The sequence below is a fragment of the Prenolepis imparis genome, unplaced genomic scaffold (assembly GCF_030444845.1).
Source record: "Prenolepis imparis isolate NDT839.2.m4 unplaced genomic scaffold, iyPreImpa1.0 SCAF_15, whole genome shotgun sequence".
Lineage (NCBI taxonomy): Eukaryota > Metazoa > Arthropoda > Insecta > Hymenoptera > Formicidae > Prenolepis > Prenolepis imparis.
The window spans coordinates 432,560-448,948 of NW_028141173.1; the positions used below are offsets into that span (position 1 = coordinate 432,560).

A 16,389-nucleotide genomic window follows, 5' to 3' on the forward strand; every position below is an offset into this window, starting at 1 on the left:
ACATTAACCATTTGTTTAGCCATTTTATAATGGCTAGTAAATAAAAAAAAGCTGTGTTATCTCGTATACTTTCTAATCTATACATTTATTTTATTTGCTTGATCTTAATAGATCTTAATAAGCAAAACTCCCTTATAAATCATATATTCCATATCATGACCGAGTATCGCGATAATCCGTCTACGTAGAGGACAGTAATCAGGATTATTTCCTCGCCGAGTTTAATCCCGGGTCTCCGGGATTTTATCTTTGGGCGCCAGGTTTATTACTACAATCTCTAGACAATAGATGAGCGATGACAAAACGAAATTCTTTTAGTTTTATTATGATCATCCTTCTGTGTCTTTAAAAATGATTTTATATCTTTGAAAAATATATTTATAATATATTTTCAGGATATATTATAATATATATATATAAAATAATATATTTATACGCGATATATAATATGCAATAATGCAGAAAATAATATAATTTATTTAACCGGTTAACCCAATTTTCATATAAATATGACGCAAGCTCCGACATCCACTCGATCTTTCAATCGACGCGCAAACAATAACATACACACGTGCACAATGCGTGCCAACCCCGCCGTGTGTTAATTTCTATCGAAAAATATTCTGCGGTACAACCGCGCCGATCGCTTTTTCGCCGAAAGGGACATGTTTCGCCAATTACGCGACAGCGATCATCTGCAACGCGGGATCCGCGAAATACCCATTGTCGGTGGAACGATCGATTGATGACGTAGACATAGAGCACTACAATTTCTGTTTCCGGGGGGCTTGCCAGGGTGCCTGCCGTATAACGAGCGTTCTTTTTCGAGAGAGAATCGGAATATAAATTCCGTTTATTGTGCCAAACGCGCCGTGAAAAAGTCCCGGATTCTCCACGGGCTCGTAAACAGGGTTATGCGCTTCAAAAGGAAAAAGTGCGCGAGAGGCTTCTTGTATATCCGTACCGAAGAGATGCTCACCACTTTTTCGCTTTTCTTAATATCGGCGCGCTTTGATGTAATATTTTTATACTTGAATTTAGAGAAGCTTTCCCCTTTTTTTTTACGTTTACGCGACTCATCCGCGACTTATATTTTTGCGATCAAGATATATGTATGTGCATATATTATATTATTCGCGTACATCAAAATTGCGTTTAAAAGACTATTTATTTTATAACTGCTTATATTATTCGTAGATCATTAATATCAATATTTTATTGAAGTCAAGGATCTCGACAAAACTACGATCTATATATTTTTCTTCCCCCCTTTCCTTCCTCCTAATATTTCTTAATATAAACACATGAACGCGTTAAGACAAAAGGATGATATTGGTAAAGAATATTGGTCCACTGAGGCAAACTTCTTCCGAAGAAAATGGATCGTCATAGTATATATGTATCTAAATTCATATCTCCCGCATGGCCGAGAATGCGGAAGTAGTAGCTACATAGAAGATCCTTATAAATTTACGCAGCCAAGTACATATGTATCATCAACTTGGACAGAAACAACATAACGCAATAAACACACATACATACGCATGTGTATACATAACTGTGTGTATACAACCGACATAAAATATGCGTGACTCGCATATGCGAGTTCTACATATACATGAATGTAAACGCGCGCATATATCGTGCACATATGTCCACAATTAACTACACGCGAAGAGTTGACATTTCAATTATTAATTATTGCAATATAAAAATATTTAATATTTAAAATTCTTATCTCGACTTTTTGCAATTCATATATTTTACGTTTCTGGACCGTAAAAATGTAAAGATAGCCATATAGACGATAGCTTGCTTATAAGCTTGAGACATCCTATAAATGTAGATATGTGACGTACAGGATATACGCGCACAGTCGATATGCGACGTTCAATTTACAGTTTGTTGTGTGTGTGAGTGAGTTAGCGAGAACGTGCGTTTTGCATAAATATATACACGCGCGTAGACACGCATGTTCCTATGCACGCGCGTATGCATACGAGATACATCTCGGTTCGATTTCGCGCTTTAGTTTGCAGTTTGTCATGTGTCGACGTGCGCTTTTGCATAAATATACGAAGCGTGCAAATATATGACGGGCTAAAAAAAAAAAAGGTCTCGAGCATCGTGAGAACGCTCGGTTGATTTTCGCACGATTATGCATACGTGCGGCCACAGCTTTGTGTATGGAAGGTACACAAATGAATTCATATATTCAGGCGAAATATATACAAGAAATATGTGTATATTTTAATTTATAAAACACTTGTCCAATTTGTCTAGGATGCGTTCGAAATCCTAGGTATCGAACAAAGATAATTCTTTTTGCAAAAATAAGTCGAAATGTAGAATAAAGTCTTTTCTCGAAATAAAATTGATTCTAAGAATTGAAAAATTAATAATATCTATTTTATTCGTTTTAATTTTTTTTTTTTTCGATAATCACATATGAATTCACGTGAACCTTTACCGCTATAGAAGTGTTATAAAATAAATAATTTCTCACTCACCGATACGTGCAACAGCGGAGTTGTAGTCCACAGCACAGTGATCTGAAAACAAAATATTCAAATTATGTATATATATGTATATATATGTAGGGAAATGCCTACTAATGTATACAATAATGCTTTCAAAGCAATTAATATGCGTAAAATTTTTTAAATTGAGAGTATGTTAAAAATTATACTTATTTTATGCATACCTCATAGTTGTCCTGCTGTCGCCCGATGCCTCCCCGGGCCTCCTCCTCCTCTCTTGGTCCTTTGTAGCACTCACGACACTCGCGAAAACACGAATAATTACGATCGCCCGACACTTTACACGGCACTCCCGATACGCGAAATTTTACACGACACTCCCGACACGACGCGTGAATCGCACTGTGTATCGCCATGTGCTACCTGTAACAAATAAAATACATACATATTAGAATAATCTTATTATTTCGCATTATAACATACACGATATAAATATGTAAACTAGAATTAACGATAAATATATCCACGGATCGCAACACATTCGCGCGCGCGACAACAGGTTAAGTTTGGTTATGTTGGCAAGGGATTTTGCATCGAATTTTTCGCGAAATATGCGTTTCGAACAATTACGCCTACATATTAACGTTGAAATTATAATATGCGATTGACAAATATTACAATACAAAGGTTAGAAATCGCTTTTAACGATTATGCTTACTAATTAATCACAGCGGGACGAAGCTCGAACTGCCTGATACTCGCGGCGTTTCAGTAATGGCCGCTAGTCTACTAACATCGGCAACTTCACTCTAATAGCGCGCGCACGATATTATATACATGACTTAATATTAATAATATTAATTAATTAAAACTCGAAGGAGATTTGTTCGAAAAGATATATATATATAGCTTTAGAAAGAAAAAATATTAATCGAGAATAAGGTATTATAACATTATTTACAACATATTATTATTTTAAAATTAAATTAGCAAATTATAACGTACACAATATAAATATAAATGCGCACAATAGAGAAAATATTAGGAAGAAATATTAAATATTAGGAATAAGAATTATTTTAAAATAATAAAATCGAAAAAACTCTGATATATAAAAATACAAATTCGAGTACTAGTAAGGGCTAATAAACTACTAAGAGTCCTTTATACCCGAATTTGTATTTTTATATTAGAATTTTTCCGATTTTATTATTTTAAAATAATTCTTATTCCTAATATTTTTCCTATTGTGCGCAGGGCCTAACAAATAAAATACATACATTATTGAAAATAAAGCCAGAACTCTTAATTATTTATGAGTTTCCACGAAATCAGACGCAGCTTCACACACACCGAATTCACGTCGAACTAAGACACCAATGATTAGCCGAAATAATCGAGAAATATATAGATTGCAAATGTTACGAAATATTCTTTCACATTTTTTCAAGTCCCTGAAAGTTGGCTTGGCAAGTATCATATTCGGGGATGGCGGGTTTCAACTAGTCCTCCGCAATATCCGTAACTTTCTGAAACTCGAACTTTAGTGCATCCGGAACTTTCCGATACTTGCTAGCAAAGTTGCCAGAAACTCCTAAACAAGGACGTTACCACATTGTAATAATTGTAAATTTACTGGAAACCAATATGTGTCTTTTTAGAACGAAAACGATTCATTCCTATGGCAATTCAATCATATACATGTAATTTATTATGTAGGAAATGTATGGAAGATAGTATTTATTGTTATAACAAGACAATTCAAAATTGTGATTAAATCAAATTCTAGATTATTATAGAATATAATTCATAATTTTTGCATATAATTTTTCGCGAAGAAACTATAGATATGTCTAGTTAAATAACTATATTACTTATTTTCTTATCATCAACTTTGAATTGCCTTAAATTGTTTTCTCATTTAATATACATATATGTATATAGTTTGCGTTAATTGCTATTTTCTTTGTTTGTTTATAGAGGAAGAGTGGAATCCAGATGGCAAGGGTCGACATTCCAATGATACCGGTGAGTTTCAACATCTTATAAAATTTTATTCGCAAATGCAATCCGAAATTTTCTTTTCTTCTTTTTCTCTGTTACTTATTTTAATTAATTTGATTTATTTCGAAATAAATCGAGTCGCGATATTCGAGACGTATTTATCATTTTTCTGCGGTGCAATGCAATCGGAAAGAATTCATATTTTATCTGTTATATTTTAAATATGTCGATATTCCAAACTTAGTCAGTTTTCTCTCTCTTTGATTCTTCGATTAATTTAAAGTAATTTCAAATGCAATTTACATATATATTTAATTTTTTTCAAACATAAAAAATTTCTTGTAAACAAATCATATATACCTAAAATGATTTGCACGTTAAATGATGATGAATGATGAAATTTGTATTATCATTGGTTGCTCATTAATTTCATTTTCATTTTTTCGATAATTTTCAACTGACAATGAGATTTAAAGTTTGTTCCATAAAGTATAAAAAATTAGGCTGCTAACCGAATAAATGACAAATATGATGATAAGATTATTCAACCCGCGTAAAGATGTGAGAAATTTTGCCATCAACTTTTCTCGCAGCGAAGTAGTTAAATTTGTAGCACAGCCACACAAATAACCATCAATTTGACTTCCTAGTCATTATTGTCTCGCAAGATCGACTATTCTATGAAAGGATTCAGATTGCATTGCCTGCAATCGCCTTTGGTCCTCCCCTCTTCCCATTCCCTCGCTCTCATCTCCTTCTTGGCCTTTAAGTAGGCGCATTACGAGCTTAACTTAACCCTCGGAATTAGCGAGGTCTCAGTCAGGTTTCCCGAGTTCAAGTTTCACCCTCTCCCTCCGTTTATTCTCTGAGGTGACTGTGCCTTCTTCCCTCTCCCTTCCCTCCCCATTTGTAGCCCGTGAAATTGATACGCCAAGCCTCTCGTCTTTATCTACGAGCCCACCCTGTTGCAACTACAGCAGATTCACGGCACGAAGTGATTGCCTTACAAGGAAATGCTCCAAGTTATGACGAGTATTTTTAACTTGGAGCAGAAACAAATCCAATCGCGTAATATACATCATAATAAAGGATATTTTTTTTACATCTTTTTTTGCTAAATGCGGGAATTTTTATTATATATTTATCTCATTGTATCTACAAGTATGCATATTTTATAATTCATTCTATTTTGGTGCCAATGCATGACATAACGATAAAATTGCAACAGAGATGATAAAAAAAAAGCCGACAAATTATTCAATTGAATACGCTCATGAAAAAAAAATTTAAAATAATTTGCATATACGCACGTATATGCATATACATCGGTTATACTAATTTCTCACGATAATGTATATCAATCCTCGTTAAAATGCATTACGTTATATAATGACGCATATATTTATCTCGACAGTCTTTAATTAATACACATCTTTGTCTTCATTTATATATTTTTTTTGACATTAGATAAATGAATTGCTATCAGGCTAAAAGATTGTAAGATTAATTACAGTGAATGTATAAAGAGAAAAATATATATTTTACATATTTACAAATTGAGTAAGAGAGTAAAAATAAAAAGGGTAAAACTTTTGGAATAATTTCCTTTTAAAAGCGATTCGAAATGTTATTTAGAGTAATATTTTACCCGAACTTTTTGTACCTTCCGCCCTTGCAGTCTCTTTTTACGACCCTCGAAAATTGTTCCGCAATGAACCCAGGGATAATCTCCCGTGGGATAAAACTCCGCGGATAACCCATCGACGTACACGACGCTCCCGATGTGCGGTTTATTCTTCGCCTCCATCGGAGACGGCGTCGCCGAGATGGCGTGCAGGATCCGACGTCGGCGTCGTCGTCGTCGGATCGACGCGCCTCTGACGAACACCCCGTGCAACTTGACCGCCGACTGATTCTTTTAAAAATGACATCTCGCCACACCCTACTGTCAGCTTCACATCGACGAGAGAACCGTGGGAATAATTGTGTTATGCGATCATTGACATCGTAAAAGTATTTTTTTCCTTCGCGAAAAGTACGGAACAAGCAGACTTTTGTGATAAAATCTCTGTTTACTTTTTTGCCATGTATGTAAATAACATTATCGTAAAATATATTGATTGAAAATTAAAATTAATTATCGAGATAGGCAAACAATTGTTGATTTCATAATTAGGATGATTTCATAATGATGTCTGATCACATACGTTCCATATTCCCTGCAGAAAACAGGGCTATATAGTTTTATCCCTTTTTTAAAATACGCAGGATAGATAGAGATTTATGCTGAATAACTTTATGCTTAATATTCCCATTAATAAAAAAGAAACTATAATTTTACCTTCAATTAATGATTCAGAAAAAAAAAGAAAAAACAAATGTCACGTAATATGAAATCTACAACCTATTATTGAGATACGATTGAAAAATTGTTGTGTGTATGACTAATTCCAATTAAAACGGAACGCAACATTCGTTACCTTCTCGCTACAAAATCGATTCGACGATAATACGATAAGCTCATTTTCCGTACACCCCTCCGCAACACGATTGGATGAACATCCAAATTCGCGCAGCGATGTCAAATTAATCCAATCGATACAGAAAGTTTACTTTCTTTAACAATAGTTTAATCATTAAATTTTAGACAACTGTCTAAGAAATGTTGAAAGTGCAATTGATATTTGTAATATTGTAAGTAATAACAATTTTAAAATTTGCCTCTTTCTAAGAGAAATAAAGGATTTCTCCAAGGAAGATGCATATCATAAATTTTTTTAGAAACTGTTAAGGAAATTATTTTAAGAATAATTCATTCACAACAAGTCTGTTGCCTTTCATTGGAATAAATTAATACAAATTATAAATTGCGCAAGCACCACGAGAAAATAACATTGTTGACACTGTGTGTGGCAAAAGAAGGAGAGCATCTGCTCCGCAGATACCCAATTAAATTCTAGCGCAAAAACGAAACGTTTACACATCCGGTGAACATTGGATTTTAGTTATTTAAATAAAAATAGACCAGTTTTGAAACTGCAGCCTTAAACTAATTAACGATGTTGGCGAAATAATGTTTATATGTATGGCTACTTCATACCCGATCTTTACTACTTAAAAAATGTAGTCGGAATAAATAAGGGTTGAAGAACCCTTTCAGGGTTCAAGGGCTAAACCTACCGTCGACCGTCGATGTGAACGTCGAAAACATGCCGCCACCAAACAGCTTATCGCCTTATCGCTTGCGCAAGCACGATGATAAAGAAGAGACCGCCATGAGTTCGCCTCCCCCACTTTCCTCTCCCCCACTGGTCGGCTTCTACAAAGCGGCGACGCTGCGCGGATTCTCTGTCAACTAATATTGATTATAAAACCGGCGCGGCGGCGGAGGCGGCGGTGGTGGCGGTGGCGGCGATGGTTTCTTGGCTCTCTTTTTTTTTTTCTTTTGCCAACCGAAGCCACGGGCGGTAGTACACGCGCGCGAGACACAATACGCCCGTAGTGTGCGTCGTGGCGGCGGCGGTGGCGGCAGCGGCGGCTGTACGGAGGTGGTGGCAGATTACTCTCGTCAAGAGTTGCCGGAGATATGACCGGTTGGCTCGCGGGGTGAAGTGAATAAGGGCCTCATTGGGTCGGACATACAACCGAGAGGTCTCGTCACGTCTGTGATCTGTCGTGTCGTCTCGTCTCGTCTCATCCCGTCTCGCGTCCGCTCCGGAAATCGTGTACGGACACTCGCGTACGGCCAACGTCTCCGGCCTGAGAGAGGGTGCATTGACTCCGGACGCAATGTAAGTAAACGGAAGTAAAATATCGTGGTACCGCGCGCGAATTCTTACGACGATTTGTATCTTTATTCTCTCGCGTATCAGTGCGGTTTTAATCCAGTGAAATTCCCTCCCCATTGTTTCGACATTTTTGATTATTGTGCCTTTTCGAAAGAGAAAAGGACAGACAACGAGATTAATTTGGATTGTTTGAGAGACGTATGGGCTCTTGGGAACTATATATTCTCGAATATATAGGAGTTACGTGTTTTTCGTACATCTCTTTTGCGAGAATGTAAAAATAAATTTTCTTTTAACAAGATGTGTGAATGAGTTGATATTTCGCAATTCGCAGTATAATTGATTTAATAAAAAATTAATTAATGTGAAACTACTGAGCGCGCTGTACATTATTATTTGAATCCATTATAATTTCATGAGTTTGTAAGTATTTTTGCGTATAATCAAATAATAATAATAAAACAGAATGTGGGATCTTTCCTGCAATTGTACGTGACATTTGCTGTACCGATATTTGATGTACTATGGAAAATGTCACTACAGAGCTACGTATTTTTTGTTATTTGGTATTGTCGAAAATAGATATGCACACACACATACAAAAGCATATCGCATTTTAACAAAAATTGAATTAAATTTGCATCTATTCGGATAACAAATATTTTTAGCATATTATTGCAACCACACCAAGTTGCGAAAATTTATGGATAAATAATTAAAAAATTTTATAAAGAAAGCAGATGATTGCTTTAATCGAAAATAAAATATAGTTTTATTGTAGAAAAAATTATCTAATTTTGAAATATATCGAGTCATCAAACATTTAATATTTGACAAATATGAAATGTATAAAATGTATTGAAAATCTAATAATTTCTTTTTACAACAATTCATTGTACATATTATTAGAATTTATTGATATCTTGTTGATGCAATTTTTCGAGAGTTGCAGTTTTTTAAATAGATATCGTCGTGATATCGACATTTTAAGAGACTGAGTCGAGATAGTGCATTCGATATTAATGGATGTTTAAAGTTTAAAACTTGGACATTTTGTACTTACTCTTTGTTGAACTTCTTTCGCTGCTAAATTTTGCTGACTTTTCTTTTCGAAAGAATTTCGAAAGAATAAGTGATCCACAGAGATCGTTGACACCTTGGAAACCGGACTGTAGTTATAATTTTACGTCAACTGAAACAGAAAAATGACGTGGATTAAAATACTAATATATTCAAGAACAAATTTGATTACAGCGCATTACAATTATTAGATTACATGTATACAAAAATAGCAAACATCAAAGTGAGCACAGTGTGATAAAAATTTCATTTCAAAGAAGAACTCGAAGACACGAGAGATATGATAACTTTGATTATTTTAAGATAAATATTTTTTTCCAAATTTTAATAAATATTTTTTACAAGATATTTTGTGCAAAAGCTTATGGTGCCAAGATCTGGAGAGAGGCGACGATTTTTCGATGCTTAGCGTAAATTATCAATTTCAAACGGAATAAGCTACACACAGTCCCGCGTACACTCGAATATACGAATCAGTATTATCGCCTAAGGACAAGGGCGAGTCGATAATATTATTACGCGTATTGTACAGGCTTTGTTACGGCAGTACCCCAGTATTGCGTTCGCGAGTTTCGTTACATCACCGGATTACTGCTCCTTTTCGGTGTTAATATCTCGTTGCGTTTGGTTGATCGTTGACGTGCAACAAGATTAAAGCGGATCGAATCAAAGTAATAAAAGCGAGCCCGCGGCTGATTTTGTACCTCGGCCGTTGCACGCGCCGCGAAACGATTGCATCATTGGTTAATTGCACGAGGAGGGAGAAATCGGAGAGAAATATATATATGCTGTTGCAGAGACAATCGCAGATATCTAGTATCGGTTTATTGCATCTTTTATGTACTCTCCCGAAACATCTGTCGTCTATATGTGCAGCGATTCGAAAACTATCAATTACAGCTCATTAGACAAACGATGATAATAATACAGACGAGCAAATAATAAGGTACACATTTGTGTACTGCGATATAATTGATTTCAACGATTTAACTTTAGATAACAAACACTTATAATTATATATGTATATAAACAGATGTGAGAGAGAGAGAGAGAGAGAGAGAGAGAGAGAGAGAGAGAGAGAGAGAAAGAAAGAGAAGAAAAATTGTTTAATAATAAATTATCTAATACATATTATTTTTGCAAATTTATGCTATATATTAAATTCACTTTTGCACAAATCGCTGAAACAAGCTTCACCTTATTTACATATCTCGAAATTTACATGTCAGAAATAAAAATGATATATACTCTTTTATCTCTAGGATATTTTTATATGAGTCTTTTGCACAGCAAAGAACAAAGTCACACTGAACATTTAATTAAGTCGATAAAGTCACGAAGGAGTACACAGTCATAAAGAATCGGAAAGTTAATATCAATTGTTGATCTTTCGCTCATCCGTAACGATCTTTAATGACGAACTCTCATAAAGACTGACGCGATCGATCTCGATCGGATCAAGACCGATCGATCGGATCGAACAGACGCTTCCTCTGTTTTATCAGCTTTATAAACCATGGAATGGACGATGAGCTACGAGACCGAGACGAGAGAACGAGGCGCTTCCTGCTAGTTCGGGGACTACGAGCCTTGACGACGCCGACTTGGGGTTCCATTCCATTCATATTCAAACGATATTTCATCGAAGACATACACGCGAAGTGAATAGTTCTCGTTTGAGTAAAGTCGATTCCCCTTTTGTCGGAGTCTTCCGGCGTAAAATCGATATGTCGATAGCACACGCACCTATACGTTTCCGCATAAGATATATGTATATATCGCGATCATCTAAGATATCTCCGCGGGAGAAACTTAGCTAATAAATATCTCGTTCGCTAATGATATATGTATATCTGGCAGAGGATATATGGTCGCATTTTGTGCTGAAAGTGTGAGGATATTCATGAGCGTGCGTGATACATTTTGTTTGGGCGTGAGAGAGAGAGAGGGTTTAATAACGTCCATAGAAATGACATAGAAACTTACATCGGCGCTTTAATATAATTAATAGATACATATTCCCTACTGTAATCTGCTTAGAATACATACGAATGTACATACAAACGAACAAAGTTCGCAACGTGGTTATACATTTGTATGTTTCTAACTTCGTTATATATATCAGTCATCATGCATCGTAAAACAAATTAAATGTTACGTGAATATATGTTTGTTAAAAACAGTCGCATAATAAAAAATAAAAATAGAGTTTGATCGTAAAGAAAGAAAAATAATAATTATCAAAAACTTGTGCTTATTTTTTTTAGCACTTAGAAGAGAATAAAAGTCATTGCTAAATTAAATGCGTTTAACCTGTTAATTATACAGTCGCACGTGTGATGGTATAATATTATATATATTTAAATATATATATTCATATAAATGATATTATTTTATACTTAATAATGGACATTGCGTTTTAATTATATTTATAATGCAATATCTCTCGCGGATGAGATATTTTAGTATAAACGTGCGGTTTTGTTAGAATCGAATGCGATATGCATAGAGATACAACAAAAATTGTCATAAACGCATCGTTTCACTTTACGTTTCGTTACGTTTTACGTTCTGTTTGGGACAGCATTGAGAGATCACGATCTCACGCGAAAAATACGAAAAAAACACACAGCCTCCTATTTTATCGTCTCTTTTTATCTGTGACTTTGTGTAAAGGATAATTTTTTTCGCGCGTATATATCGCATGAAATTTTTATGAGATCGAAATTTTATATATGATGCGTGTATTTTATTGATGCGTAATACTTATGGCATATTTAATTAATGTTTTCTATTTTAATGAGATACTTAATGTTTAACCCCAATTCGCGTATAAATATACCAGTATAAAACTTGTGTGAAAAGTTGCAATTTTTTTTCTACAAATCGATATCAGGGTAGCACACTGTATTTGTCTATTTGAAAGACAAACTGTGAGAATAAATGTCGCCGAGTAAGGAGCTTGAAAAGTTTTGGTTCCGAAACTTTTGACGTGGACCCGTATTTCACACATTTGCACACATGTTCCCGCACGAAACTACTTATACGCACGTGTTTCCATACGGTATTTTTTCACCTTTTGCAGCGCGAAAACGTTTACAAAGTTACAATCTCCAGCAAGAGCACACATACGTATTATGTAAACTTTTTTTCTGTTCGTTCCTGGCAATTGTTTGAAGCAGGGAATGTTTGCAAAAATCTTGAGCTTTGAACGAAAAACGACTCGCGCGTGTGTGCGTAATTTTGAAACTACAATTACTACTTTTTCAAGCATAAGTTCATCATATATATAATATTTAATTATCTTCGCACATATTTAAATTTCGTATAATTTTCTCGCGGGATTTAAATCTGAAAATAATAGAAATAATAGAGTCTCACTTTAGCAAATCTATTCCGTAACTTTTAACGTTTGCGTTATATAATAACGCATTATTTATTTTTATTTTATATAACTCTGAGTTACGTACATCGCGTTAAAGAGTTATAGAATATAAATCTGCAGCTCTTCGTTTAATTAATCGCTTGAAATATGATTGTGCTTCTATCCACTAAAAATAAAAAAATATCGCAGAGACCGTGTGAAAATAAGACTGAAAGAATGGATGAAGACGTCGGAATAAATACGGAGTTATGTGAACAGCGTCTATAAAATACGGCGAAGGAGCCTCGAAAAACCTTCGACTCGAAGCTCACCCGCTAAATCCGCCGGCACGATGCTATCTCGCAAACGACGAGTCGATACACACATACACACATGTGTGTGTATATATGTTTGTGTGCAAGCGCGCATGCAAGCGACCGTCTCTCCTCCGCAAGCAGTTTTATACGCACGCAGTCCGAAAATGGTATAGATTTTTTTCACTCCGCACGCATTCGATAGCGGGCAGAGTGGCGCCTATACTAACATGGGTGTTTTCCAGCAACGTATATACAGGCGACACTGTATAGAAGAGTGTACGACTCAGTGCTTGCCAACTACGACACAATCGTACACAGCTAAAGTGCTGTGTTCCACTGTATTGTCATTTTGTGTCAGTCTATGAATACCAACATTTTTATATTTGATATCTTTTTTACAGAGTGTCATAGAAAGGTAAACTTTTAAAAAAACTTTAAAAAGGCTACGTAAAGTGACTGCTCTGCATTTTGGCGATGAAATAAAAAAGTTAAGCAGCGTTCCAGCTACTATAGATACAGTGTACGACTGTATTTCGTTGTTGGAGAGCACCCTGTATAATACGCACGAATATGCATACGCATACGCCGTGATGGTATTCAACCGCGATGGTATATAATCAATACGGAAGAGGTGGAATTAAGGGAATAATAAATGCACCGTTCCAATATAGACTCACGCCACGTTTTCGCTTTACTGAAGGTTCGCGTCCTCCATTTGCCATACCCTCGTTTTGAACCTCCCTCGATTTTCCCCTTTTCTGCATCAAAGCATCTTGATTTGCGCGCCATTACTTCAACTCGTCGTACGAATCGAAAATGGTATCAGTGATTTTAGAACAGAACGAAATTTCTGAATAATTTTCGAGTAAATTTTTGTCGCTCGGTTATCCTTGAAATTCTATATGTATCTCTTTCCATAGATTTTATCGTACTTGATATTACAAATTACATGCATTTTTATTGTCGAGACAGTATCATTATCTTGAGAATAGAGAGGAAGGAGAGCTTGTTTGTCCATCTGCTTATTTAAAAAAAAGTGTACGAATGGTAGTCGTCTGACGTTACTGACGTTACTGACTCAACCTCGAACAATTAAGGGGAATTAACGCGCGCCACGCTTTTAACTCTTTCGTTCGATGAACTTGTGCTCAAAGGAGCCGTGCAATTTAAGAGTGCAAGTCTTTCGCGAGCTCACCGACGCAACAGCGCTTGAAAGTGTTGATTCATCAAGCACGCAAGGGCATGTACTTTCATTGATCTACGCGAAAAACGTCTCAGGTAACTCATAAAACCATTTTTTACCAATTAATTTCTTGTTAATAATAACTGACTAAAAATTGCTAGTTCAATACATTTCCGTTGGAATGAGAAGATAATTAAATATATATATTTTTTATGCACGAATTGTGGATATAAGTGTATGAAGAAAATGTCAGAAAAAAAATATATTATTGACATATTAAAATAAAATTAAAATAATATTGCAAAAGGATTATAAATTCTAAATACAACATGGAAATTGTTAAATGGAGATATTTTAAAATTGTGATCGTTTTGCGAATTCGATATCGTTCCATCTCGCGAGTCCGGAATTGAATCAAATTTCAAATATTTGCTAAAGTTATCGATCTGAATATCGCAATTATTTTTTTAATTCGCGAAATTTATAAAGGAGGATGTTTTGCCGAAAATATGATAAAGTTATAAATGGAATGGAAATTTAACAGACAGCTTAATCAGTTAAGAGGAGAATGTGATTGTTCCTGTCGCAGCCGGAAGAGTCGCGGTTTCTGTGAATGAATTATTACGTTTAACTTGAGATATTTTCAGCCAATCGGCGATTACACGTCGAGACATATTATGTACTAGACACTGTGAGTTCGTCGACCTTACTCCAACAAAACGCGACGAATATTTCCCGAAGCATTTGCAGCGAATTATGCAATGAATATTTTTCACGCCATTTCTCGTGTGTTTCTCATCAAGTTTTATTAAATTTCTTTTTCTCCTTTATTAATTATATTATGCAAAGCAGAAATATTTTTATTTAAATAATATTTTTTTTACTAAAACACATATACACGACAGAATGTCAATTTTAATATTTTAATTCGATTTAAGATGCATCACTATCTGGCAGTTGCAATACTAATAATAAATTGTTAGTATTTAATTATTCTGTATTTACTTTTTTTATTAAAATAAATATAATTTCAGAAATTGTTATTTTTAAAAATAGGCAAATAAATCATTTTTAATTATGTATGAAAAATTGAATTTATAATTTTTTTTTTTTTTTATTAGTTGTATCATCATTTTATATATGTATTAAAAGTCTATATTTGAAGATGTATTCTGTTCACACGTATCTTTCTATACGATTCTTTTCTATTTTATTTTTATATTAAATAATACATGCAATGTTATATAATAACTTGAAGAATGAGAAACCACACACATACAACAAAGTGTAAAAAATACAAACTTTAAAACACCTTGAATATTCTATGAGAGAAAAAGCGAGCTTATGTCATTTCAAATCTTTCTTATATTATGGATCGAGACGTTCAATTCAAATTTAAACATAACTCGAGAGCACTAGAAAATCACATTTAGCGTCAAATGTATGACTCCCAGCATCTTTCCATCAAGCATTTTTGCATTTTTTTTCCATCATTAAACTCTCAATATTTCGCTCGAGGGGAAAAAAATCGGAAGAGAGAAAGATTCGCGCATATATATTTTATTTCCGAGACATGATACTCGAAGCTGGCTGTCGAGTGTCGGAAGAGAAAGAGAGAGAGATGCGATACAGAAGCGTACTTTCGCGCGTATTTTTGGCCGACAATAATCGATAAGCGCACCCTGCTCGAGAGTCACCGAAATGCTATTGTCCCATCGTGTCAGTAATTTCGTTTCGACTAAGGACAGACAAAATCTTTCCGTCCCAGAGCCGACAAAGGAATGCGAATACATCCGCTAGATTTATGAACATCTCGATCTCGCAAGCAAAACGCCGTCTGTTGAAACTGAAGTGGCCCACATTCTGTGGTATGATGAATGTCGGACAAATGGCTTAGACTTTCTATACGAAAAAGAGAGAGAAAGAAAGAGAAAAATTTTAATTAAATTTTAGATTCTTTAATTATATAGTTCTCTATGTTTTATGTTTTTTAGCTGAATAATTTTTACATTCTGTACTTTGAGGAAAATGAGACAATTATATTGACTATATTTAATTTCTCTCTACTTTATTTTAAATATCACTTTGTGACGTATTAAATTTAAAAAAAATATAAATCGAAAGTAGAAAAAATCATCGAAATATTCACCCAATTTCTAAAGATTAAAAAATT

General features: G+C 34.7%; 1 protein-coding gene and 1 long non-coding RNA gene across 25 annotated transcripts in view; one reads left to right on the plus strand and one right to left on the minus strand.

Moving 5' to 3' along the window:
- The window catches only part of LOC145946103 (uncharacterized), a 198,757-nt gene that overhangs the window by 86,559 nt on the left and 95,809 nt on the right, over positions 1-16,389 (plus strand). For all 24 annotated transcript variants that reach the window (XR_014426980.1, XM_083055526.1, XM_083055525.1 and 21 more), the window contains one exon: positions 4,461-4,508. Coding sequence is in view for 23 of the 24 variants with exons in the window: in XM_083055526.1 (XP_082911652.1) it covers positions 4,461-4,508 (48 nt within the window). In the remaining variant the exon portion in view is untranslated. The remainder of the gene's footprint in view (positions 1-4,460; positions 4,509-16,389) is intronic.
- Positions 1-16,389, minus strand: part of LOC145946110 (uncharacterized) — a 112,715-nt gene that overhangs the window by 82,028 nt on the left and 14,298 nt on the right. Inside the window, exons 4-6 of the long non-coding RNA XR_014426983.1 lie at positions 9,336-9,464; positions 2,705-2,903; positions 2,511-2,552 (exon numbers count right to left, since the gene is read on the minus strand). This is a non-coding gene — a long non-coding RNA (uncharacterized LOC145946110). The remainder of the gene's footprint in view (positions 1-2,510; positions 2,553-2,704; positions 2,904-9,335; positions 9,465-16,389) is intronic.